At 43.1% G+C, this 27,140-nt stretch overlaps 2 protein-coding genes across 2 annotated transcripts in view; both read left to right on the forward strand.

Annotated features, from left to right (window-relative positions):
* The window catches only part of med13a (mediator complex subunit 13a), a 52,480-nt gene extending 46,148 nt beyond the window's left edge, over positions 1-6,332 (forward strand). The window contains exons 21-30 of the mRNA XM_029173307.3: positions 93-324; positions 495-686; positions 1,434-1,657; positions 2,098-2,240; positions 2,349-2,507; positions 3,268-3,456; positions 3,891-4,033; positions 4,123-4,287; positions 4,734-4,834; positions 5,116-6,332. Of these exons, the coding sequence (XP_029029140.1) occupies positions 93-324; positions 495-686; positions 1,434-1,657; positions 2,098-2,240; positions 2,349-2,507; positions 3,268-3,456; positions 3,891-4,033; positions 4,123-4,287; positions 4,734-4,834; positions 5,116-5,248 (1,681 nt within the window). The 3' untranslated portion in view covers positions 5,249-6,332. The remainder of the gene's footprint in view (positions 1-92; positions 325-494; positions 687-1,433; positions 1,658-2,097; positions 2,241-2,348; positions 2,508-3,267; positions 3,457-3,890; positions 4,034-4,122; positions 4,288-4,733; positions 4,835-5,115) is intronic.
* A 1,005-nt stretch (positions 6,333-7,337) lies between these two features.
* ints2 (integrator complex subunit 2) lies at positions 7,338-19,953 on the forward strand. The gene is made up of 25 exons (XM_029174211.3): positions 7,338-7,668; positions 8,310-8,606; positions 8,753-8,891; positions 9,106-9,208; positions 9,831-9,944; positions 10,872-11,002; positions 11,308-11,478; positions 11,871-12,091; positions 12,255-12,380; positions 12,491-12,562; positions 13,075-13,189; positions 13,660-13,728; positions 14,081-14,215; positions 14,334-14,510; positions 14,818-14,923; positions 15,634-15,738; positions 15,860-16,024; positions 16,631-16,832; positions 17,280-17,405; positions 17,545-17,746; positions 17,870-18,151; positions 18,581-18,688; positions 18,825-18,930; positions 19,114-19,290; positions 19,415-19,953. Exons 2-25 carry the CDS (start codon positions 8,314-8,316, stop codon positions 19,594-19,596), a joined length of 3,627 nt encoding a protein of 1,208 aa, XP_029030044.1. The 5' UTR covers positions 7,338-7,668; positions 8,310-8,313; the 3' UTR covers positions 19,597-19,953.
* Positions 19,954-27,140: the final 7,187 nt, after the last annotated feature.

The following is a 27,140-nucleotide window of genomic DNA, read 5'->3' on the forward strand; positions in this document are numbered from 1 at the left end:
CTGTGCATAAAACCTGTAGTTGTTATAATTTTTCTATTAGATTATGTAGGTCTCTATTAGATAGGTGTATAATGTTGCTGTGCTTTCTCCAGCACTTTGGAAAGAGACAAGGTGGGCGTACCCACAGACGGGGAGTCCCACGCCATAACATATCCACCCGCCATCGTTGTTTACATCGTGGACCCCTTTAGCTATGAGGACTCTGACGGTGCCGCAGGCCCAGTGCCGGCCCACTCCAGCGTGTGGACGCTGGGTTTGCTACGCTGCTACCTTGAGATGCTCCATTTTCTGCCCCCCCAGATCCGCAATTCGGTTTCTGTACAGGTAGGTACACAGGTTCATAACCATATGTACGTCATCAATACAAGTATAATGGCTGGTACTTATTTAGTACCGATTAGTACACTAAACGTTGATAGATGTGGAAGCTTTGTTGGGGAGAGTGCGGAGAGGTAATGTTTGCTTTATCTAGCAACTTGTCTTCTCTATTACAGATCGTGCCATGCCAGTATTTGCTTCAACCAGTACGAGGTGAAGACCGTCACATCTATGCCCAGCACCTCAAGTCTCTAGCCTTCTCTGTCTTCGCTCAGTGTAGACGGCTACTACCCACCTCCACCAATGTCAAGTCGTTAACGGGATTTGGGCCCGGCTTGGCCATAGATACTGCACTGAAAAGCCCAGAGGTAAGTTGAACAAAAGGGCAACATATAGAACCCGTCCCCTAGTTATACAGGCGTAATATCCATAGACTGTAAGGGTAGAAACACTAGTTGAGCCAGCATGCAGTAGGAGTTCAGTAGCAGCACCCTGCTGACACTCATTGTACTTTGATTGATAGGCAAGCAAACAAAGTTGACATTGTGGGCCTGGCAGCAGCAATAGTACTTTCAGCTCTTTAGTCTGACAAGAGTCTGACCTGATATGGCCCAGCCTGGCTGTGTTCAGTCTGCCACTGAAAGGAAAAAGGCAGGGAGATATAAAGATTTTAGTGCTAACTATTCTCATAGTTGTTCTTGCTGGAATAGGTCCAAGGGAACTTGTAACCTCCTGCTAGTCCAGAGTTTTCCTTCCATTATGTGCTTGGCTAACCTTCGGAGACCTCCATAATGGGATCTCATGTCCAGGTTTAGACAAAGGGGCACTTCAGATCAGAACCCAACTCAGTTGTCTGGCTTCAGCCACTTCTACCTTTTTCCTTAAACACTCACTGACTTGCTTTTCTACAGAACTGATCTGAATGGTCAGTGGCACGCGGCATAGTTGTGTTTGCGAGGGTTAAATTTGAGCTCAGCAATTTTTAGCACTGAAAGAGGATTTTGTGCCAAACAGCATACACACAAAACAAGTATATTTGGAACATTGCACTTCCTTTTTTACTTTAGAAGGGCATGTATTGTAATTTCTGTATCTTTTACCTCATTAACCTGCAGAGGCCAGAGTGTTTGCGTTTGTATACACCTCCATTCATCCTGGCACCAGTGAAAGACAAGCAGACAGAGCTAGGGGAGACATTTGGTGAAGCATCACAAAAATACAACGTGCTGTTCGTGGGGTACTGTCTGTCACATGATCAACGGTGGCTTCTGGCTACATGCACTGACCTGTATGGGGAACTCCTTGAGACCTGCATAATCAACATTGATGTTCCTAACAGGTAGGACCACTTAGTACTGGGACTAACATTTACCAGCTCTTGGTTTTTATGCTAAAACAAAGCTTTTCCAGACATTAAATTTGTCATCTTTTAGTCTAGATAACTATGACATACATGAATGTCTGAGTGACTCAGTGCTCTTGTTAATTTTGCCTGTTACAGCTGCACAGTGTATGTGACCTTACAGATACAAAATGTGTTAAGCAGCTGTCACCAACTTAATCAGCTTGAATTCCAAACTGTGATTTCTGTGCCGATTGTGTCATGCTAGCTGTGAAAGTACTTGCCAGCTGCCAGTTGAACAGGATCTGTGTATTGGTCCTGAGAGGTGGTTTACAGTTTAGAAGAGCATGCACTGGTGGTACATTCTGTTTTGTGGCTACCAGCAGTCAATGATGAACGAATGATTCTTGACCCGTGCACCTGTGCACTTTGTGCAGGGCACGGAGGAAAAAAGGCTCAGTCCGGCGGCTCGGTCTGCAGAAGCTGTGGGATTGGTGCCTAGGCCTGGTGCAGACAACATCAGTCCCCTGGAGGGTGGTGATTGGCCGACTGGGCAGGATAGGACATGGCGAGTTAAAAGGTATGGATCACTGACATTCTAAAATACTTTAAAGATGTTTTCCATATTAGGATCATTTCATATTCACTTGTGAATTGCTGCTCAGTTGTATTTATCTCTGTGTAATAGACTGGAGTATTCTGCTGAGCAGGAGAAACCTACAGTCACTGAGTCGACGTCTGAAGGAAATGTGCCGAATGTGTGGCATCTCGGCCTCAGATACTCCCAGCATCCTCAGCGTGTGCCTAGTTGCCATGGAACCCCAGGGATCCTTTATCATTATGCCAGGTACAATATGCACATGTTGAAGATTATAAAACACTTAATATCCTTCTTTAACATACAGTTCACATTTTGGCAGCATTACTCTTCCAAATAAGGCAGAGCTGATGTGTGTGTTCTTGTCTATACCTGGTGTGTGTGTCTCTGTGTGCGCCCTAGTGTGATTGATGGACGCATATTACAGTGCGTGTCCCTTCCTTGTCCAGAGCAGATTGATGGCAGGCAGAATCATTTACCTTTTCCTTCATAAAGCACTACCTCTCCAATGCCCATTGATCTCCATGCGCTGTGATGGAGAGCCAGATCGATGGGTTTATCTTGGGAAACGAGTGGGGGGATTGTCAGTGCATCATACCAGGATTGTGTTGAGCAGTGTTTGGCTAAGGACATCTCCTTCCTGAAAACCTCCTTAAGATGGAGAAGATTACAAAGGCTGTGTCAGTCTCAGATGTACAGAAATGCCTGATCCTGTTAAAACTGTTGCTGCTTTGTCACTTGTAGAACTTGTCATAAAATACTGTCATAAAAATCAAATAGGCTTTAAATTAGTTGAAATTATGCCAACAATTTTTTTTCCTTTTTCCTATTTTTAAATGACGCTGGAATATTACACAATTTATTATGTCCTTACATTTTTAGCCCTCCGCTCAAACGTGAAGAATTTGATCAGACACTAGTGAAAAGATTTTGGGGTAATGATTTCCATTTAGTTTAATTCTGTAGCTGCACCGTTTATTGACCCATCACTCTCTCTCTCTCCCATCAGACTCTGTGTCGACAGGCTCAGTGTTTGGTCGAAGCACCACCCTCAACATGCAGACCTCCCAGCTGAGCACCCCGCAGGACACCTCCTGCACCCACATCCTGGTTTTCCCCACCTCTGCCTTTGTACAAGTGGCTAGCTCCAATTACACAAACATCGACACCAACATCGATATCCTCAATGCCACCACTGGTCAGTAGCTCTCCTACATCTGTCCGCTCTCATTCCCTGGGATTCCTTAAACCCACTCGTCTTTTTATTTACTGGACTTTGAACAAACTCGCTGATCCTGAGGGAAAATGCTCCAATTACAGAGGTTTCCCTCTAATCTCTATTGTTTGTTTCCAAATCCTTCCTGTTTACATTTCTAGTCTAAGAATCTGGGTTGCTGTAGTGTGTACTCTCATGCTTGGTATGCACTCTCAAGTGCCTTCATATTTCTGTTGTGCAAATTTGTTAGCAGGCATATGAGTTATGATCACTAACATTCCATAATCACTAATAACTTCACTATAGACATAGAGCATTTGAACCTTTTAATGCTTGTCACACACAGGTTAATCCGGTAACTTGTCTTAACAGATTATAACTTCAAAATTGCTGAATTATTCTCCTGCTCTCTACAGATGGCTCGGATGCTATTGGGATCTTTGACCTGCTGGACCAGGAGAACGAGTTGGTTGATCCAGACATCATCAACATTTCACCCAACGCCTCACCAGTTCACTCCCCTGGCTCCCATTACCACCACGGAGGTGACGGCAGTAAGGTGAGACATTCACACTGTGTTGACTGGTTTTCAGGACATGTCACGTGACACAAAAGCCGAGCTAACTATGATTTTCCAACTTGTGGCAGGGCCAAAGTACGGATCGCATGGAATCCCATGAAGAGGTTCCCAACCTCCTGCAGCAGCCATTGTCCCTTGGTTATTTTGTCTCCACAGCTAAAGCTGGCCCACTACCTGACTGGTTCTGGTCAGCCTGTCCGCAGGCTCAGAACCAGTGCCCGCTTTTCCTTAAGGTACCAGACTATTCCTTCTCCGCTGGCTTTTTTACAGTGACTTTGACAAGTGATAGTAGCGTGTTTGGGTTTAACAGGTTCAGATTGAGCCGCCACTTAAAGTCTCTATAGACTTTACAAATGTTATTCCCTAACTGTAATACTAACTGTAATACTAACTGTAATATGTTTTAAATAGCCTTTGTTTATTGTGTATGTATTCTTATTGTGTATGTATTCTTAGTAAATGTTGTTGTGGGGTGTTTAACTGGTATTTGTGTTTATAAAAAAAAAAAAGTACACAAAACTGTCAACTGCTACGGCCTTGACATACAGAAATGCCTCTGGCTTCTTGAACTGCTCAGCGCCAAGCTGCTCTCTCCCTACTTTCAAATGAGCTGTAATTAGTGAAATCACAGTAATAATGTCATTCTAATGCTATTGACATCACCTGTTTTCCCTGTCAGGCCTCTTTGCACCTCCATGTGTCTTCAGTGCAATCAGATGAACTACTGCACAGCAAACACTCCCACCCCCTCGACTCCAATCAGACCTCCGATGTACTCAGGTAAACTGCGGCAGATCACAACTAAGCACTGTTGCCACCCAAACATTTCTAGGGAGATTCATGTACTTATGCTAAAGTGTTTTTGGACGCAAATGGTGACAAAACACCATGTTTATTGGTTAATATTGGAAGAACTGAGAGTTTTTATTCAAAGTTCTTATGCAGAGCACACAGTATAAACTTTAGGCTGCATATATTGTCTTTATACTATGCCGTTTTAATAAATCTGCGTACGCCTAGAAATAAATCTTATGCTCTGTTATTTTTGTGTGCTCTAACAGATTTGTCCTGGAGCAGTACAACGCCCTCTCCTGGCTGACATGTGACCCTGCCACACAGGATCGACGATCATGTTTACCTATTCACTTTGTGGTGCTCAACCAGATGTACAACTTCATCATGAACATGTTGTAACCGACAGCCTGTTACAGAAGGGGTGTAGGGAAATATTCCCAAGAAGAGGAAAATGCCAACCCCAAACCTAAAAAGGGGAGGTTCGTCAGGACTGAAGAAAACTGCAAGGACCAGACCTTGACCCAGAGTACGGAGCTGGAGCCTTCACCAAGACTGGGTTAGACTGCTGTGTTGAAGCTGAGGCAGTCCTGTTCACCATGGCTGCTACTGGTTGAGACAGTCGGGTCCCGGTGAATCACCGACATGCACGTAGAGACAAGGGAATAAAGAAATGGGGGAAACCAGAAGTTGAGTTGCAGTTAATGAACGTGAGAGAATGACAGATTGGTTGTCATGGTTTGTAGCATGGCAGCACAGTCATTGGCCAGTTTGTATCGGAGAGACAAGTCTACCTGTGAAGTTAGTGGAAGAAAAGGGACATGTGTATTTCAAGGAAAGAAACTCGAGAATGGATATTTGGTTTTAAGACTTGAAATTCCTTTTTTATTCATTTGGATGAAATGGGATCCAAATGAAATGCCTGCATCTATCTTATTTATTGTAAGTTTTTAAATGTATAATTTGTCTTATTTCTTAACCTCTTTTATATATAAAAATTGAGAAGGTTTATATCACCTTCCTGCTTTAAAGCAATTGGTCTAAAATATATGTAACTGTCTTAATAAAAAAAGAAAGCAGAAAAAAAATCCCATAAAAATTAACTAAAGTCCCAGTAGGTTGCTTTTAGAGTAATATTTTTTGTAATGGAGACAGAATATTTGTATTGTCACAATGTACAGAAGACTTTGAGTGGAGAATAATGTTCCATGCGTTTGTGCATGAAGGACTTACAGCAAAGCTGTAGCTACAGAGGACTTGTACAGCAATGAACTTCACTGTGTTCAAATAAAGAGGTACATTGTTGTATATAGTATTTTATACCACACATTTAGACACAAAAACCCAAATGGCTCTAATATATATATATCTATAGATATATATCTATAGATATATATAGATATATAGATAAAATAATTATATATGAATGCCATGCCAGCAGTTGGTGGTGTGGCTTCGGTTTTAGGAATAAAGTGCGTCAACTTCATCATCATTGCTTGTTTGTTTATTGTGTGTGTGTGTGTGTTGGGGGGTGATGATGTGCACTTGCAAGGACAGTTGTAGTGAGGTGGAAGAAGAACTACTGGCGTCTCCTGAAAGTGCCTGACCTCAGGTTTGATCCTTGATGTATTTTTCAGTTGGCGTGAACCTACTGACTAGTATGAAATGTGCTGCGTCCTTTTTCTCGTTGAGGTCTGACTCTTCTGGCAACACTTCTGACTGGTTGTGGATACATTTAGACCAGTGTTGTTTTACTTGAATGAAAAAGTAAACGTGTGGTGTAAATGTAAATGCAAAGGCATTTCTTCTGACCTCCACATGCGGTTTGCATTTTTTTTTTTTGGCGTGTAGATAAATATACTAATATCAGTTAAATATGTTTACACTCCAATGCCATGTTTTTCTTTTTTGGATATCACGTTTGCCTCTTGTAATATCTCCTCCTATACAGAAGGTCTGCAGGCTTGTTACCATACTCTGAATTCACAAGTGTGAAAGGCACTGAAATAACTCCGCGGATAATGGGATATCTCGCATGTTGAACTGCTGAATTGCCTTGTGCAGTGACAGCCAGCAATTCATTGTTTTTGACAATTTGTGTGCTCCTTGCCGTCAGCAGCCTGTGAAAACACACAGGTACTGCTTTAATTTTCTTGGCCATTGTGTCCTTGACAATGACAGGATGCTGGCATGTCAGCAGCTGGTTATAGAAGAGAGGGCTCTGACTTGACAAACGGTTCTATTTAATAAATCATCCCAAGCAAGATATGCCAACTTAAATCCTTTGTTTTATGATTGATGCTGTGTTTGTTTCAACACAAGGGCATCTTGTACTGTATTATCTGAATATATCGGCGCTTAGAGATGTAAACTATGCATTTGCAATTAATTACTCTCTGCAAAAAAGTTTAATCAAACAATAGATCATTGCGTAATCCTTTAAACTGTTTCACCAAACAGCTGAAATCATCTTTGTGTCAACCCGGTCCAGTCCGCGTTGTCACAGCGCAGCCTGCAGTCAGGGCAGAAGCTTAGTGTCCTGTTCAGAGCTGCCACACCGTGATGACGAGACCGGTTCCGTAACTTCCATAGACACATGCAACTAACTCTCTAGTTAAAGCAAAGATTCCGCCCAAGTGGACATGCGGCAGCTACAACAGACAGGACGTTTAGCACCGCGGCGCTAAATACGTTTCCATGCGTCTACCGATCGTTTGCTTAGGACTGCGCAGCTCTGCGTGACGCTGCACACCCGAGCCCGAGGTCTCCAGGCCTCGAGGGTGATATTTTGTTTTTAAAGGCGCGTTATTCCAAACCGTAAGGTAAGTTTATCTTCGCTAAAACACTGACTTTACATGAGCTAAGTAATGGTTGCACGGCTTGTGCAGATGGACTGCACGCGCGCTTATTTCAGTCTTACGTGTTGGCTTAGCTTAGCTGTTATCTTGTTGTGCTAACGGTGGCTTAAATACAATGGGAACGGCAATGAACGTTAGCCAAACCGCGGCTAGCATTAATGGGGTATTCAAAGTTAATCCAGCTGCATCGTAGTCCCTTGTTAGGCTTTACGTGATATATTTGAGATAGTGAGTAGAGAGCTGCACTTGGCCTGAAGTAACTGTCTCTGATATTTAGCTTTCCCGTTTGTTATAAATGGCAATAATGTACTTGACAGTGGTTGCCAACGTTAGCATTAGCGCCTAGTGTTAAAGCTAACTTGTAACAGAAGTAACATTACTGTGCACCAAGCAGCAAACCAGACCTTCAGCCAAATGAATTACGGGTTTATTACTAAAAGAATATGCTCATGAACTTCAATGTGACTTTTTGACTCCCGCTGTCTAAACTCTCAGCTACTGGTCACTGTATACAGTAGCTGTGCAGATTTCTCGTTTGCCAACCCCTGTAGTGAATAAGCACATGTCTCACATCATGAATCCCTGATTTGCCCCTTACTTTGCAGCGAGATGACTGACAACACAGGGCTGCAGTTTGTCAGCTCCTATGCCTTTGAGGCCATGCAGAAGGTGGATGTTGTGCGTCTGGCTGCTCTAAGTGACCCAGAGCTGAGACTGCTGCTGCCCTGCCTAGTGAGGATGGCTCTGTGCGCTCCAGCTGATCAGAGCCAGTCCTGGGCGCAGGACAAGAAGCTCATCCTGCGACTTCTCTCCGGAGTAGAAGCTGTCAACTCCATTGTGGCGCTTCTGTCTGTGGACTTTCATGCTTTGGAGCAGGATGCACGGAAGGAGCAGCAACTTAGGTACAGCTGGCTCACGGGTTTCAAACCATATATCGCATGCATCACAGACTACTCGACTACTGCTTTAAGTTTTGGAGGCAATGAACTATTACTATGATGCACTGTAAATTCTTTTCAGTCATGCAGTGTTCTGTTTGTTCTGACAGACACAAAGCCGGCGGCTCTAATGGAGAGAGCATTCTGGTATCACAGGTACAGCATGGCCTCACCCTGGAGTTTGAACACAGCGATCCCCTCAGAAGGCTCCGTCTGACTCTCAGTGAACTGTTGGCCATCATGAATAAGGTTCGCTGAGATGTAGTTACTCGCTTGATTAAATGATGATAATAAGCTTTTGGTGGCTTTGGTGTATAGGTTTAAAAAATTGAATTGATGTTGACAATGCAGCACTAATTGTCATCAGTTAATATGTAAAGAATTTTTGTACTTTTAATATTGCAGATTTAAAGTGATTCAATGATTCACACTGTCAACTTTTGACTACTTTAATGTTTTCCAGGTTGCAGACTCTAATGGAGAGTTTTTCTTAAAGTCTTCTGAACTTTTCGAAAGCTCTGTTTACCTGGAAGAGGTTGCAGATGTTCTTTGTATCTTACAAGCAGGTACCCAGCTGTGTTAAATCTTTAGATAGTCTTGTTTAGAGGTGCTTTGAAAGTTGGTCAGCATTTTATACAGCTTTTTCATGGTAAAGTCTGCTTTTCAGGAGTGAGAATTATATAATCCATAACACAAAAGTTGACATGCACATTTAGACCATATATGAAAACCTGGGACATAATGCTGATGTGATCCTATTCTGTTTTCTACAATAGACCTAATATAAATTCTGGAAAAGTCACAGAGTAACAAATGTTTAAGTAGGCAGACTAAGTCAGTTATTCTATTCATATATCTATACCTAGAAAACATTATGCATTGGTGCATGTGATGCCACAAAGTCCCACCACACTGTCCAGGAGCCCTGCACTAGATCTAAAACGGGTCCAGAGGCTATCGTTTGATTCATCATTAGCACACCTAACCCAAACCCACACCTAGACAATGTTGGAAGATGTCACCCAGGCATAGAAAAGACAATAAACACTTCTACAGTAAGGCATGTTTTGAGGTGCTGTGAGGACATTGAAAGAAAAGTACATTAAGTGAAAAATGTCATCAATATCAGATGTGTGTTGAAGCTGATTAGTATAATTTAAAATCCATATATGTATTTGTTTTCCTTAGAGCTCCCTTCCTTGCTGCCAATTGTGGATGTTGCAGAAGCTTTGCTACATGTTCGCAATGGAGACTGGTTTCTGTGCCTGTTGGTTGCCAATGTCCCTGACAGCTTTAGTGAAGGTACTTTATTTCTCTCAATACTTCTTTTATTGTCATCTGAAAGATTGAGCTACTGAGTGACTGGTTAATTCTTAGATTTAGTTAATGACTGCACCTTTTAATTATTGTAATCACATACATTGTGAAGATGTTGGTGTAATTTTAGCTTATCTGCCACTGAGTTTAACATCAGTATCTTTTCTTTCTAAGAGTCCATGTTTTCCCCTTCTTATTCTAGCCATGCCTCTGCCCTTAGAGTTTGTATATTTGTCTTTGATTGATGATGAACATTATTGTCCTGCTCTGGCTCGCAGAGAGTGCAGTGTGTGTGCTTTGAGACATTCATTATAAGAAAACGCCTGCTGTCTCCCGTGTCTCCTTAACACACAGAGGGTCAGCGTTAAGTCAATGGCTTATTTTTGTGTGTGTTACATAGCAGTCAGTGCCAAGGTAACCATTTGGATTTGTTGCTGGAAAAGACTAAGTTTAATTGAATTCAAAGTAAAATGTACTGTTCTGAGCACAAGATGGTAGCCAGGCCTAACTCAACCAGCTTTCTTTTTATGGCTTGTGAAATAATCCAGAAGCTAATGTTGATATTAATGCTAATATTTCAATGTATGTCATAGTTTCAGCCAGGCATGAACAGATTTCCTTTTAAACTGTCAGCTGTGGAAAAAACAAGGGGAAAATGAGATCAGGCTTTAAAAATGCTGTCCCCCAGTGGCAGTTAAATCGTATCTACCACTAAAGAATGAGTCATGATTTTATAGTTTGGGGTGGTTATGAAGGAACACGACTTGGTCCTGACATTGAAGAAATTACACATTATCTGTTGGTGATACACACAAAACCAAGAGGTCTTTGGGCAAAGATCACATTACTAACAAATGTAAGATGTGCAAATAAAAAATGTCCCTGATTTTAGTGACATTTCTGTGTTCGCAGTTTGCAGAGGTTTGATAAAGAATGGGGAGCGTCAGGATGAGGAGAGTGTGGGTGGTCGACGCAGGACAGAAGCTCTAAGACAACTGTGTCAGATGAACCCCTCCCAGGCCCTCAATATCAGAGCTATGGTGGTCAGTTACACTGTTGATTTAATCACAACAAAGGAATACGTGCTGAAGCATTTTCTGATATACTGTTAAATATGATATTTCCCAGTTATGTAAATCATCAAAAACATTTATTGATTTGTAATTTCTAATAACTGAGAAAGGTAACAATGCTTAGGTATATTTAAATTTTTTTGTCCATCAAGAATGTTACTGAGCTGGATGTAGAGTGGGGAAATGTTTTGTTCATTTGACTATTCACTAGCAGCACATATACCTCCACAAAGAGGTATTCATTTAATATGTCCGTTGATTTTCTGTATGTTCAGGTGGAGGAGTGCCACCTGCCTGGTCTAGGTGTGGCTCTAACTCTGGACTATAAACCAGACACAGCAGACGAGGCAGTCAGTCCCCTAGTCTCTTATGTCAGCGGGCTTTTGCTGGGAACCAACAGCAAAGTCCGAACATGGTTCAGCATGTTTATTCGTAATGGACAACAGGTGGGTTTGTGTAATGTTACGTCTGTTTTATAAACTCATTGTTTAAGAAGTTTTATCATTTTCTAATTATTTGAGTAAAGATTGTAATCCACAAAAATTATTACGGTGTCATCATCCTGAGTATACAAACAATACACACACACACACACCCTCACTCATCTGCTTAAGTAGATTTTATATCTTTGCCGTTTCATTCTTGTATTTTTTTTAGTTGTCAGCTCTTGGGTTAAACTGTCCAAATAACAAATGAAATGTAGCAAAAGAAATACATCATTTTTTCAATCGGCTGTCGTGCTTGGCAGCTAATGGGCAAGTGACTCTGAAAATGCCACTCCATTGGAAGCATGCCTGGTAAACGACGCTCTTTCTTCACTTTCTCTCTGTGCTGCCAGCGAAAGAGAGAGAGCAGCTCTGTGCTCTGGCAGATGCGCAGGCAGCTGCTGCTGGAGCTGGTCGCCATCCTGCCGCGCTCACGCAGCAGCCACGTGCCCAGTGATGGTGACATGAAAGGAGAGGGCAGCTCAGGCTACTCTGGCCTCAGAGAGGAGCATGTGGTAAAGGCCAGCGCCCTGCTCCGACTGTACTGTGCCCTCATGGGCATTGCAGGCCTCAGGTAGGTACGAGAGGGGGTTAACAGTCATCTAGATACTCACTCACTCACTCACTCACTCACTCACTCACTCACTCACTCACTCAGACTCACTACAGATATTCCATAATTAATGCTTTAGTTTAACAAGTAACTCAGAGTTGAGTTTTTGTGGTGTTTTCGTCAGACCTACAGATGAAGAGGCTGAGCAGCTGCTACAGCTGATGACTAGCCGGCCTCCAGCCACTCCAGCGGGTGTTCGCTTTGTCTCTCTGTCCTTCTGCAAGCTTCTGGCCTTCCCCACTCTGGTCAGGTAGATACGCCTATCCTACCTCTACAGTAGTTTCAACTACCAGTTTGACCTGAGTTTTGATTTTTTGCGAATGCATGGTGCATTCTAAAAAGTCTTATTACTTTGTCCAGCACTCCAGAGCAGGAACAGCTGATGGTCATGTGGCTCAGCTGGATGATCAAAGAGGAGGAGTATTTTGAGAGGTAAAAATAATGTCTTTTATATTTTTGAGAATAAGGCATAAATGAAAAGACCCTGATGATGGTAATTACTACAATACATTATTACATAATTTACACCATGATCCAACTGGCACAACTTTCATAAACAAGATGTGTCTTGTACAGATAATCATTGTCAATCCAAACATTATACCACCCTGTGTTATTAAGTCTCTTATCACTAATTCTGAAACTAAGTAGAAATAAAGAAATACAGCAGAAAAGGAGATTAACAGATGTTTTAACAGCAAATTCTGAATGGTTTGTGTGTTTATTGGCTAGAAACTCTTGTCAATTAAAAAAAAATCTGCAGTCTTGTGACTTTAAGAGCCTAATTTGACATAGACTGATAGTATAAGTTGCTGTGTGTGTTAATGCACATAACCTAGTCAGTTTATTAAAATAAAATCCTTTTCTATAAGTCTAAAAGTCTTATAGACTTAAAGTGCATTTTCTTTCTCCACCTTCCTGTGTGTGCGTGTGTCTCGTTACAGTGCTGCAGGCGTATCTGCTTCTTTTGGAGAGATGCTATTACTGGTTGCCATGTATTTCCATAGCAACCAGCTCAGCTCCATTATTGAGTTGGTGTGCTCTACTTTGGGAATGAAGGTAAGGTGGGAGCGAGGCACTGATCAATACATCAGTCTGGCTGACCAGCTCCTGGTCCTACTGCTCTTTCACTGTAGCAGTGGAACACATAAAGGCGATATCACTGATGAAACACTTGCAGCATGCACATATCTGGCAATACACTCTTACACCCTTCGGTCAATTTGCCGTTTTATTACTTATTAAGTGCACTGTTGTATCCTGCCTGGGTGCTAAGTAGTTTCCCTGTCTCAGTGTGTTTCTACTAAGATGTGTAATGTAATTGGATTCAGAGCGTGTTTGTTTCCACCTCTAGGGCAATCCTCTCAGTTCAATGCTGTGCCTGCCATGTCGAATCTTTCTTATGAAATATGAAAGAAGGGAGTTACAAATTACCAGCACGATTGCCTGTAGGTTGTTTTCACTCCGAGTAAGCCCACCAATGGTGATGGTTTTTTATTGTATTTTTGCCCGTGTTCAACTCTCCACAGATTGCCATCAAACCCAGCTCTCTAAGCAAAATGAAGACTATCTTCACGCAGGAGATCTTTACAGAACAGGTGTGTATGCTCTGTTCTGTTTCCTCACTTTAGTCATAATGTAGTCTTCCTATTTGGCCTGTCGTAGCTACATTCAGGCAATTACACAAAAATGTCTTACTCTAATAATGTGATGGTAACTTGCGTATATAAAAAGTTGGATAAGAATTGAATTGATGTAGTATGTCACATGTACACTTCAACTGTGTAGTGGTTCAAACGTAATAAGTATTGTCAGACTTGAGTAGATCTGATCAGTATCACATTGTTACAACAGTGTTGCGTGTTCTCACTCATCATGTAACGTGATGTGAAGTTGTTCAGAGTCAGTAGGTGTTTTTGCTCCATTGATAACCTTCCATGTGTCGCGTAGGTGGTTACAGCCCATGCTGTCAGGGTTGCAGTGACCAACAACTTAAGTGCCAACATCACAGGATTCCTTCCTATTCACTGCATCTACCAGCTGCTTCGAAGCCGAGCCTTCACCAAGCACAAAGTGTCAATCAAGGTGATACATAGACTACATTTACAGTATGCTGTACATGTGTGAAACTGCACTACATCCTAAATCTAATTTTTTTTAAATAAACTTTACCTCTGTTGCTTTGCTTGTGTGGGTCAACCAGGACTGGATCTATCGGCAGCTTTGTGAAACAACCACGCCCATACACACCCAGTTGATCCCCCTAATTGATGCCTATATAAACTCCATCCTCACTCCAGCATCCAAGGCCAACCCAGAGGCCACCAACCAGCCTATCACGGAGCAGGAGATCCTCATCGTCTTTCAAACCTGTCCTGGGGTGAGTCAGGTCTATGGCCTTACGACTAGGAGCTGCTCTTATCTTATTTTTACTACCTCCTTGAACTGATTTACACAATTATTGTCAAGCCTTAGTTACTCTGGTCTACTCTACACTACTGTGCATAATCAAAGTTAATTGATTCATTAAACAGTTCCAATTTTGTCTTTTTTATGGCAAATTACTATGAAATTGTTGCAAACATAAACCATCCTAGTTCTTCCTTTTAGTTAGTCATTTGAAATGATTCCTCCTCACATCTGATGATTCACAATTAGTTATAATATTTCTTTTTCTGTGTTGTTAGCAAGGGGAGGGGAGACGACAGCGCTACTCCATCACCACACAGCTCCTCATCCTCTATTACATTCTGTCTTATGAGGAGAACCTGTTGGCTAGCACCAAACAACTAGGTACGTATGACTGGGACAGTAGCTGTGTGCCAACCACCCCTTGCACTTTCCTTCTTGCTGTTGGCTTAGTCCCTTTTGTACTTTTCTTGTTTACGTTCCTAAACTGCTTCCATTGTCATCCCCTCCGCTAAGAAAAGGCATTGTATATGACACGGTGGGGATTTGTTTGACTGTGAGAAGGGGAAAGACAGCTTTTGTCCTCTGTTAAGTTGTAGGAGACACTTACTGTGAATGTGCAGTCATTCATCTTTTTCTCTCTTGGCACTGAGTGTTGGCTGCCTTTACAGAGTAAATGGAGGGCTGACAACGAGCCAGATACAGTGACTGTGGGAGCTAAGCTAACCAGGCTGCCTCTAGGTTAGATTGAGCATTAGCAGTTAGCCTAGTCAGTGTTTATTCTCTTCCATGATAAGCTCTCCTCTTGTCCTTCATTAGGCCAGATTTATGTGAGATTTAATGCCCATCTCTTTAATTGCTTTGTTTACCCAAGTGCTCCCACAGCCTTCAAGGAAGGAGTAATGGTGCCCATCAGCAGTGGTAATGAACCCAAGTTAATGAAAAATCACCTCCACCCCTCTAATGCATCAGAGCACTCTGGTGTCCTTACACAGCCAAGCAAAACACCTATGCTGTCTCTTTCTTCCTTTTTACTCTCATCCTGTACATTTACACCATTATAATTTGCTTCTTCTCTCTTTTTTTGTGCTAAGCCCTAATGCAGAGGAAGCCCAAGTCCTACTCTGCAGCCTTGATGGACCAAATCCCCATCAAGTATTTGGTTACTCAAGCCCAGGGGCTGCAGCAGGAGTTAGGGGGTAAGACATGAACTTCATGTTTGATTACACTTTCACATCCATGTTAATTGATTAGATTAAACTGAGACTATTATTACGTTTCTTCTTTACACAATCTTGGTTCCCCTTTGCCTTTTTGTAGGTCTGCACTCCGCCCTGCTGAGACTACTGGCCACAAACTACCCCCACCTGTGCCTAGTGGAGGACTGGGTGTGTGAGGAGGAGGTGACCGGCACCCTACCACTACTGAGGAGGATGATGCTCCCTAGCAACACTTGCCGATATACCCAAAACCAGCTTCACCAGGGTAAGAGTCAAACTGGAAGAGGGGTTGAAGAAACATAATCAATATTTATACCTCGGAAAACCTGTTTTTGTCAAAACAACTGATAAATGATAAAATTTGAATATCCCAAAACAATCTTGATATGAAGATTGAAGAAGGAAGTTTTTTTAAAAGGCAGGGTAATTAATTGACAGGTGAAAACCTTTTATCTAACTCAAATCTTATCTCGGTAGTTAATCCTAAATGGTTTAGAGGATTATGCTGTAATTGGCCTTTTTTTTAATAAAGATTCTTGACAAAATGCAAAACTAACACTGTCATTTCAGGGTATTATTTAGGTTAATGTGCATCATATATATTGTTCTATTCATGCAAATAGACAAAGCTGTCTGCCCTCTGCATTAAAGGCTTAAAGAATATAGTGATCAAAATATGATAATAATTATAAAGACAAAGTAAGGAGAGAAAAATGTGTTTAGTCTGAAAAGCATGAATGCTTTTTTCCGGTTGAGTCATGTTTCACTTTGCTGTTTCAATGTTAAAGTATGCTGTGATGCTCCTGTGTCTACATTTACTTCAGATCACAGCTCTAGATTCTGAAAACTAATTCAGTGGTCTTGATCCCAGCGTTTCAGAAGTTGCCTTCCAGTGGTCACAGGCTGATGCGCATCCTGGAGAACCTAACATTGCTTTCACCCGGAGACCTGATCCCTTACGCAGAGGCGCTTACAGCTAGAATGGCATTACTGCTAGAGCCGGCAGTGTCTCGACGCATTTTGCAGACCCTCAACAAACTCTGGATGGGTCTCAACACTGTAATGCCCCGCAGGTACCGACTACTTACACTAATATATCTCCAGGGAATCCTGACTAAAACCGAGGTGAAATAGATTAAATATGACTGAAATGAGCTACAGTTCTGAAGATGATGAAATCTAAGCTGAAGATTCTTGTCAAAACACTGACAAGGTGGCAGTGGCCCAAACATCAGCTCACAGCTCAAGTTATCAATTAGAAATGAACAGCTAATTTTAGATTTAAGAAAATCCAAATTTTAAAAAAATCTTTAGTCAAAGGTAGACAACAGTGATTCTCCAGTGTCTTTGCTGTGGGATGCAAACATTTGGAGGATTTGTTTAAAATACACAATAACCTCATAATATCGTGAAAGTTTTGATTAGCTCATATTAGCTACAAAATGCAGCAAACAGAAAAAACTAAATCAAATCAAATTTTTAAGTAAGTTGTGATAATGGTTTTATTTCTTTTGGTGTAGATTGTGGGTGATGACCGTAAATGCCCTCCAGCCCTCAGCTAAGATGCTCAGGCAGCAAACGTACACTCAGAATGACTTGATGGTGGATCCCCTCATTGTGCTGCGCTGTGATCAGAGGGTGTACAGGTAACCACAGGACCATGCCACCTTTTTAAAAAGTTCTAGGGCAGTTAATGCAAACTGCAGCTGTCAATCTCAAATCTTCTCCGTTCATACATGAAATGTATGAAATATAAGCAAATTTGACATTCATGTTCTTTCCCAGGTGTCCGCCTTTGATGGACATCGTCCTGCACATGCTGAATGGCTACCTTCTGGCTTCAAAAGCCTACCTGCACTGTCACCTGAAGGAGACTGCTGATTTTGATCGGCAGAGCCAGTCCATCTCAAACCTGGGGACACCTGGACAGCCAGATACCCCTGAGGTTACAAGAGAAGAGCTAAAGAATGCCCTTCTGGCTGCTCAGGTATTTTCACTTGCACTGATTTCCCATTATGGAAGGAGCTTTGTGGAGCAGAGTATAAATGTGAAAATTATATGTCTGGAAAATATAGAAATATTATACCCAGCCATGTTTGTTTAACCCCAGGACAGCGCAGCAGTCCAGATTCTATTGGAGGTGTGTCTTCCAACATCAGAAGAGCAGCAACTTGGTGCCAACACAGAGAGCCTTTTAAGAAACATCAGGGGATCCGTGCCAGGAAAACCGAAACAGGGAAGCCTTGTGCCAAAAGCTGACAGGGGCGTGGGGGACGCGGAGACAGAGGGAGGCCTGCTTAGTGACTTGAGGGAGGTGCAGTGTCTCATCTGCTGTCTGCTACATCAGATGTTCATCGCTGATCCCAACATTGCCAAGTTGGTTCACTTTCAGGTAAGATGAGATAAAAAGCAGCACATTTATATTTACAGAGGTGAAGAGCTGAGGTGTCAGATATGCAATGGTGCATGATGAGCGATGCTTTTAGCCACCAACTAGGGATGCTCCGTTAAACTTTCACTTTTTTCCTCTGTTCCTAAATTTGCCATCAGAGTAATATTATCGTGCAAATGACCTTGGTTCAAGTGTGCCATATTGCTGAGACTATTTTCAAGACCCTTTTTACGGTGCCATATCATCACTGTAAGCCATCACTTCTGACAGCTGCACTCCCATAGCCAAATGACGACCATATGGCCGATTCCTGTCTGATTTGCCACACGACCTATTTCCATTTGCACACGTACACATCTATGTTAAAGTCTAAATTCAGGTTTTATAATAAACGTTATGTTTCCTGTTCTCCCCCGATGTTTCTCTCAGGGCTACCCTCAAGCACTGCTGCCCCTGACTGTCGCAGGCATTCCCTCCATCCATATTTGTTTGGATTTCATCCCAGAGCTGTTGGCCCAGCCCCAGCTGGAAAAGCAGGTGAGCTCTCCTCTCCTCTCAGTCCTGGAGTTCCCCTGAGCTTGTGCCATAGCCTCTCTTGGGGGCACTCAGCCTTGTATTTGCATATTTGCTACAAATAATTTAAAAAATGAACTGCGTTGATTTGCCCTTTCAGATCTTTGCGATCCAGTTGCTGTCATATTTGTGCACCCAATACGCCTTACCCAAGTCCCTCAGCGTGGCCAGGCTGGCCATCAGTGTGATGGGCACTCTCCTCACAGGTTAGGGTTAATCCTTACATCTCACAGTATCATTTCATGTTACCATTTTGTGTAAATCAGCCTTTGTCATACAGCACCCACTGATATTTCTTCTTGTTATATTTTGATGCCACCATCTGGCCTTTGGCTGTTACTGCAGCATTCTGTGATATTCACAAGCTTATCATTCCGTCTGCTTTTTAGTGCTGACTCGTCCGAAGCGTTACTCCTTCTTCATGCCCACCCTGCCGTGTCTGGTGGCCTTTTGTCAGGCCTTTCCTCCACTCTATGATGACGTTGCAGCTCTATTGGTGCAAGTAGGGCAAGTGTGTGCATCTGATGTAGCCACCAAATCCAGGGACATTGACCCTCTCATTGCACGTAAGTACAAGTAGTTACCTGGGTATAGCCTAATAGGTTTTAGTGGTTATGACTGTATGTTTCACCAGCACATGATTTGTGTGACCACCTGCAGATGTCATGACCTTTTAATTTTCTTCTTCAGGCCTGCAATATCTGAAAGAGAAGCCTCAGGAAGCCTTGTTTCCAGGAGGAGGGTCTTCGAAGGTCACATTGCCTCAGAGGACGGCACAGGAATTGGGTGGTGCTGACCCTGATGTTCAGCTCTGCTACTGTGTGGAAGCCACCTTCATGGACATCGTCAGCTCCACCCTTCATGGACTATAATATAAGAGCTGAAAACCAACAACCTTTAGCACTGCCTCTTAAATTGACAGTCCTGAAGCTTTGGTCAACACACATTCATCTTCAATGCTGGACTGTCATTCTGTGCACATGTACTAAAGAACATGTTCCATCAGACCACTCTGTAAATACGTTATAGTTCTCCCATGTGCTGTGTCACAGTCAACTGCTTATTTAAAGGGGCCCATTTTCTTGACCAGTCAACAGGCATATTTTTTCATGCTTCAGGTGTTTGTGACCTTATTCTTTGCAACTAAAAACAGTCAAATGTTGCCTTGTGTGTCTAACTTTTGTACTGTATTTGTTTGTAATAAAACAGGAAATCAATGTGTGTTTCAATCAATGTGACATTTATTGTATTGCTCATATCTATCTATCTATCTATCTATCTATCTATCTATCTATCTATCTATCTATCTATCTATCTATCTATCTATCTATCTATCTATCTATCTATCTATCTATCTATCTATCTATCTATCTATCTATCTATCTATCTATCTATCTATCTATCTATAACGCCTAGGCTTTCAGCTGATGCCATCTCTAATGGGCAGGTAAAGTTGGGCCATATGAATAGTCAAAACTCTGCTTAAATGTAACCATTAAAGCCTGAGTGAATATTTACATTGTCTTGCACTAATGATTCTGTGTTGTGCAGGCTGTGGTGAACTTAGGATGTTTTTTCTTATACAGAGGAGGAATTCAGTGTCTGGATGACGTTCACTTTCTGTCAGACAGGGAAGGAATTAAGCACTTCATAAAAGACTTTCTTTGTGCTTTGTGTAGATTATCTTTCTTAGTGCAGCTAACCCAGCAGAAACAATCACAGGGATGTAGTGATTCACCAGAGGGCAGTCTTGCTACACTAAAACCAAGGCCTATGTCAGGCAGAACCCATTATTACAATAAACTAAAAGAACCAGAAGAACCTGAGAACAGTTCCAATCCAGACATATTCACATGTTAATGTGTTTGTCTGGGACTACATATACTGAAGAATAATCACCGGGGAATTTAATAAGTAATTGCACACATGACTTATTAATGGAACATTAGTGTTAAAACTTTAATGTTATAAAATACAAATCGTTAAATAAAACATTATGTGAGTCTTTAATGAGAAGACGTTTCTCTCTCTCGCTCTCTCTCTCTCTCTCATGGAGGCGGTTTCTTGGGCTGCTGCAGGTTCCCGAAGCTTCGAGAGATGCCTGAAGCGAGCGAGGTGGAAATCACAGAGCAGTTTTGTTTTGTGCGCGTTGTTGCTGTGCTTCCAACGTCTAACACCCAAAATACAACCGCCTGCAAACTGCGCGGAAAGAGCAGTGAAGAGGAGCGAGAAAAGCTGAAAAATCGACAGCGAGTATGAAGACGAAGAATAGGACAAGAACATAAGAACAGGCACAAACATTTCATCTCTGGGAACAAACCAACTGAGGCAGTGACAGAGACACGAGTCGAGCGTTCATGTTGATATGACTTTAATATTGTTAATAAAAATATAGTTGTAATATGATGCAGTATCAAAGTTTAAATTTCCCACTTCAGCCATTGATCCCTGCTGGTTTTATCAAAGAGAGACTCTTCAGGTATAAAACACCCACATTCTGCTGAGCATCAGCAGCGACACTATTTGACCTGGTCTCTAGTGTCTAATAGAGTCTCTGGCTGCAACCACACGATTCATTATTATGGGCTTCAAAGCGACAAAAAAATCCACTGGGTAGGTTAACATTAACAACGTTAACAAGAAGAGACGATGCATCATCTGTTTGTCACTCGTGTTTGAAGCAGTTTATGGCATTTACAGTACAGCTGGATGCTGGATCATAAATCTGTCTTAAATGAAATGTGTGTGTCTGTAAAGATGGATAAAAGCTGAAACCATCTAATCTTCATAATCAGTTTCAGACATTAAAAAGAGATTCATGTGTGGTCACTTGGATTCAGTTGCCACGGTTATTGGCCTTCCTGTCATCACTGCGTGTAGGTCACTGATTACCTTATAATCACAGTTATTTTCGTTCTGCACAGATGAAATGGTTTTGTCTTTATCTGCAGTTCTTCGATGTGAGGAGGAGGCCTGTTTTGTCTGATCAAAGAACAACAGGAGACAAGATGCTGGTTTCTTTCAGATCTCTCCCCCAGCCCATCTTCTTTGACTGCTTGAAGCTGAGGGAATTGATTACACGGAGCAGGAGCACTTTGTCAGGCCCGAATGCATTTTTCCCACAATGCGTTGCTCGGAACAAAGGGACACTATTAAAGCTTTCGTAACACCCTGTAAAACTTTTGATTTCCCCCTTGGTTGAGCAGAAAGCGCCAGGAAGACGGCGATTGGAAATTAATTGGCAGCATGTCAGCGGCGTATTTACATTTTGCTCTTTTAAAGATGCAATTAATTACAAGAGATGAGGAAGTCTGCAGAGAGATGAAATGCGTTGCGTTGGCCGCCCTCCTCCCTGCAGCTCGTCTCCGGCTCTGAGGGAGTGTAGGCAGGCTTGCCAATTAACCACAGACTAGAAAAGACCTGGAGCTCCAGTGTTTCAGCAGGTAAAAAGCCAAATTCAAACAGCCTGGCAGGAGACAGACAGTAGCGTGCCGTTTGCAGATTCCTGTGCTTCAAGAACGGGAAAGATGTAACAGAGTGTTTGCTTTTAAGAGTTTGCTAAGTGCAGAGAACTATTGCAAATGAGGTGCATAAACACCACGTAATAAAGGCTCCTATCGCTTGTGTGGTTCGTTTTTGAAGGTTTAATGTTTGGTGATGAGACCGACAACTCAGTTTCACCAGGGTCTCTGCTTGTGAAGGCTTTGGATGAGGATGATTAGTTCAGACTCTCACACTTTCCCAAGGAGCACGAGATGCCCAAGTTGGAACAAAGAAGGTTTCTGATTTCTCGCTCATTTAATGCAAAACATAACGTAAAGTGCAGCTGTCAGAAAATTCCCCCAGAAAAAACAAGAAGCATTCATGCTCCTGCTCTTCTCCCATGAGCGACCACAAACAGAGCTGCTGCAGAGCTGCACTAAAAGCAACATATGCTTTTGTACTGGCAATACATTAGTCATAAGGGGAGGGAGGAGGTGGGAGGCAATTGAAGTTTGGCAATAACATCTCAAATGCCCCACATTTTCACTCTGGCAGTAAGTACGGCAAAGTTGGAGAAGAAACAGAAAGTTTGATGTTGAAACATAAGAAGAAATAATGTTAGATACCTCGGGAGCTCGTTCGCTCCGTGCTTTGCTGCAAAGACCAAGGAAGGCCTTTTAAAAAGCCTGTATAATTGATTCCACCCAGAGGTAACCCAAGGCAATCACCCACCTCACCACCAGCTCACGGAGCCACTCCGCCGGAGCCTCGTCTCATCTGCGATTGTGAGCGACTGCGCAGTGCGTCAAAGCTGAATAAACATTGTGTGAATAGGTGATTGATGGATCAATTTGGGGCCCTCGCCTCCCAGCGCTGGTGGCGGCGCGCGCATTGATTATGCTGCCTGTGGTCCCTGGCCAAAATGCGCTCTTTGAAGTTACTATTTGTGTTGGAGAAGGTCCAGAGCTGCCTCAGCTGAACAGATGGCCCCCAACGCTGCAGTCATATCCATATTAATAGCGTGATTACAATGCAGAATAATAGAGAGAAGTTGTCATTAACCAGTTGTTTGAAAAAACTATTATGGGGTTTGATTATCCTCCAGCGTCATATAAAGGTTTTGTGTGTGTGTGTGTGTGTGTGTGTGTGTGTGTGTGTGTGTGTGTGTGTGTGTGTGTGTGTGTGTGTGTGTGTGTGTGTGTGTGTGTGTGTTGCTCATCGGTGGCAGATCGATTCCTCACACAGGACTGTGTTTAGCTTCTCAGCTGATTCCTAATGAGGTGAAATGGCTTTTGCATAATGATGCAGGACAGCGGCACCAAAGGTTAAGATGAAGCTGGTTCTAAAGGCGTTGCTGTCATTCGCGAGGGTGGGTGTTCACGGGTGCATGCGAGGAGGATGCGAATGAAGAATCCGCTGTTTCCTCTTCGATCGCCCTCGTCTGCATAAAATGTCAGGTTTAGTTCTTTTCAACATTAGTGTAGATATGATGCTCCTTTGGAGAAATGTTTGGTAGGTTCAGGTGCTGTAGGTCATCTGTGTTTCAGTTGTTATTTTTATCAAACTTGTCTTAATCTGTGCCTTGCACCCATTTGTGACAGTATTGATTGTGATATAATAAATGATTCACAGCTCTATCGTGTGCATATTTAGACAGACTGTAATATTTACATATACTGTCATTATGTTTGGTTGTAGCTGTCATGTGTCATCATGTGACACTAGATTGGCATGATGATATGAATATAACTAATTAATTACAGTACTATATGTTGTATGCTGTCTCAGACTAGAGAAATAGAACAGACCATATTTAACTGATAAACTAATCTTTCAGGTCAGGAAAGAGGGTAAACAGTGAAAACAGTCTAGAAGATAAAGAAATGATCAGAGACACTTTGCTGATCTTTTAAAGCAGATTATTCATACTTTGAGACCTTGTAAAGGTTAATACTGTCTGATGAGCAAAGATTGATCCCGTCCTCTCCCTCAGCTCCGATATCACCTCAAGTGTGAAATCCTCCCATGCTAATGCTGGAGGCCCCGAGTGAGCGTGCTCAGCTGTGAAATTGCATCTCTCGTGCCTCCACCTCCCGGTCCCAGCAGCTCCGCTCCTCGTCCTCGTGCAGGCGCGGCGTCATGAGACGAGCAGCAACGGCGGTTGGCGTCGGCTCTCAGAGAGAAGGAATCTTACATCAGGCTCCGCCTGGGGACGTGAAATTAAGATGTAGCAGAAAAAAGCAAATTGGTGCCATCTGTTAATGTCACAGTGTAGCTGGAGCACAGTTTGAGCAGTAAGTGAACTTGTTACGTTCTACACTAGCGCAGGTTGGTGGATGATACACCTGGTTGGTTTCTTAAATGATTTAAAGCAGCTCAAACCACTTGACTGGTGGGAGGAACGAAACCCATACAGCCAACGTGCTACTGGTCCCACGTCGCCCTGACAACGGGTACAGTACAGAGTAAAGTACAGATGTGGCTGAATTTCTGTTTATACACAACCAAGGAGGCACTATGAACCATAACTATAAATCTCTCTCAACATTACTGGGAAAAGGTATTAAATAATATTTCAGCGTTTCAAATTGCTGATCAACCACATTTTGATAGACTTCCACATCCCACTGAGCACAGTGGAGCAGACTCCTGAGCTTTTATGATGGACCGCTGTTTCTCGTGGCACAGGGCTCAGCGGAATGAGGCCGACAGCCGCGCTGCCTGCACAGTAACCTAACAGGATTGCGTGGAGAGCCAGAGAAAAGGCACAACTCCCCTCTAACGCGATCTCTGCGGACCCGCGAGCAATCCGCCGCTTTCCTCCCGCCGTCACCATCACTGACACTATTGATTACGGCCCCGGGAGTGATGATGGCGTTGGGCTCTCCCCCTTCGGCAGGTGCCACATCACGGCGCCCGTCGCCCAAATGATAGACTGCCTCGGAAATGAAAGAGGAGGTTAGGGCTGCAGAGACAGAGAGATAGGGGTGATTGAAAGCGATAGGACTGGAGCTGGTGGGAGCGGAGGCTGGTTAGGGGGCATTAATACAGGCCGCTCGGTTCCTCGCAGCCGCTGAGTCAGAGGCATTAGAACACAGGGACATGTGTCAGAGCCGCATTGGCGACGTGGAAATGGTATAATTGCCACTTTGCCTGTTGGAATCGCTAACAAGGCAGCCTGGCACTTTTAAGCGGTTCTGATTGTGGCGCTGTCAGAGGACGCGGGCAGCCGTGATCGGCTGCTTTTAGACGGGATGTGGGACAGGCTGCCGGCGCATATGGACCGGATGGAAGCGGAGCGCTCGCTGGGACAGACACGCGCCGCACGTCACACGCCAGGTGGCTCCTTGATTTAATTAGCCCGCTGGAGCTCCAATTAGCTGCAGTGGTAAATGAGGTGGTGCTTTTCATCACCGAGCCGTCAGGCCCGGTAGGATGGTGTCGTCTGTGGAGGATGAGAGGGTGTCGCTGCTTCAAGCCGCTCTGATGGACATAAAACACACCTTTACAGGTAATTAATATCTGTGAGCACATCAACACTGTTGAGTCTAGTTCTGAGTCTGAGTCCACCTGCTAATCTCAGCCTCCTTTTCTTTAGACCAGAGAGCTTTGGGGTCAGTGGGTTCTGTGTCACCTGGTTCAGACGTGTGTGTGTGTGTGTGTGTGTGTGTGTGTGTGTGTGTGTGTGTGTGTGTGTGTGTGTGTGTGTGTGTGTGTGTGTGCGTGTGGCTTCTCTAATCAGGTCTGTGTTAATCATTATCACACAGTTCCACCTTCAGCTGTGCCACCTGCTATGACATCACTTCCTGCTTCCTCACTATGGACAATGACGCACGCCTGAGCTCATTTATGAGGACTCCTCATGATCCAACTTTGTCAGTTTGTTGCTTGGTTTGTTATAACATCTCGTTGGTTTGTCCTCTTGCCTCCTCTTATTATTTAGCTTTATTTCCTGTTAGTGTTACGTCCGGTTCTTTTCTGCACGTGTGCTGTTTTGTATCGCACGATCCTAAAGAGAGAGGTTCGTCCAAACAACGTGGTGCTGACTGATTTGTATACGTGTGTCAGGCAAAATGTAACATGTTTTCCTGAAGCTGCTGGAATTTCCAGCACAGTGGTCAATAGTGGATTCTGTGTTTCATTTGCTTTACAATGACACAAAACCTGGAGCTCGCTGACGCGCTACAGTGTAATTTGGCCTGTAAATGTGAAGATGTGAGTGTTTCTTCCTCTCATCCACAGCAGTTAGGCCATCAGACGAGCAGATGAAAGTCCAACCAGCGAGCCGCATATCAAACACTCCCACATGCTGCTGTGGCCCTTGGCTGCAGATGCAGAGGACGCCAAGCAGATGGAGGATGACTTCGAAAGGGAGGATGAACAGTGGCGTGTAGCTTGAAAGCACCGTCAGCCCTTGATCCTTAATCCTTCGATATGACTTTAACCTCTCCCTCTGTTTTATATGTGCATTTTCATACACACCTGTCCCACTCCACCGGCTGCAGTGCTGCCGTATCCCAGATGTTCTGCTTTGCATCTGGGTCGCTGACACTAATGATGGGTGCTGCTGTCAGAGTGGGCTGAAGAAGTAGAAGTAGCTTATAAATATATGAACAGTTCATAGTGAATGATACAGTAATGAGTTTAAATAATGGCTCATATGGAAAAAGTAGGTTTTAGTCCGGCTTCTGTAGAGTCTCCATTCATGCTAGTTGCAGGGGGGGGGCACAGTCATTCTCATCCAAGCTGCTATTTTCCAGAATCAGGTCCAGATGTAAATACGTAACAATAAGAGCTGATTTGTTGGTCTCCTGTCCCAGTAGCAATCTGTCTTGTAGCAGAACTGCAGCTTCATTTCTGACCAGAAGCAATGGAAAAAGCTCTCCATCAAACTAGACCGTCGCTCTCTAAACGCATCCAATTAGGATGATGG

This window comes from Betta splendens, chromosome 14 (genome assembly GCF_900634795.4).
Source record: "Betta splendens chromosome 14, fBetSpl5.4, whole genome shotgun sequence".
Lineage (NCBI taxonomy): Eukaryota > Metazoa > Chordata > Actinopteri > Anabantiformes > Osphronemidae > Betta > Betta splendens.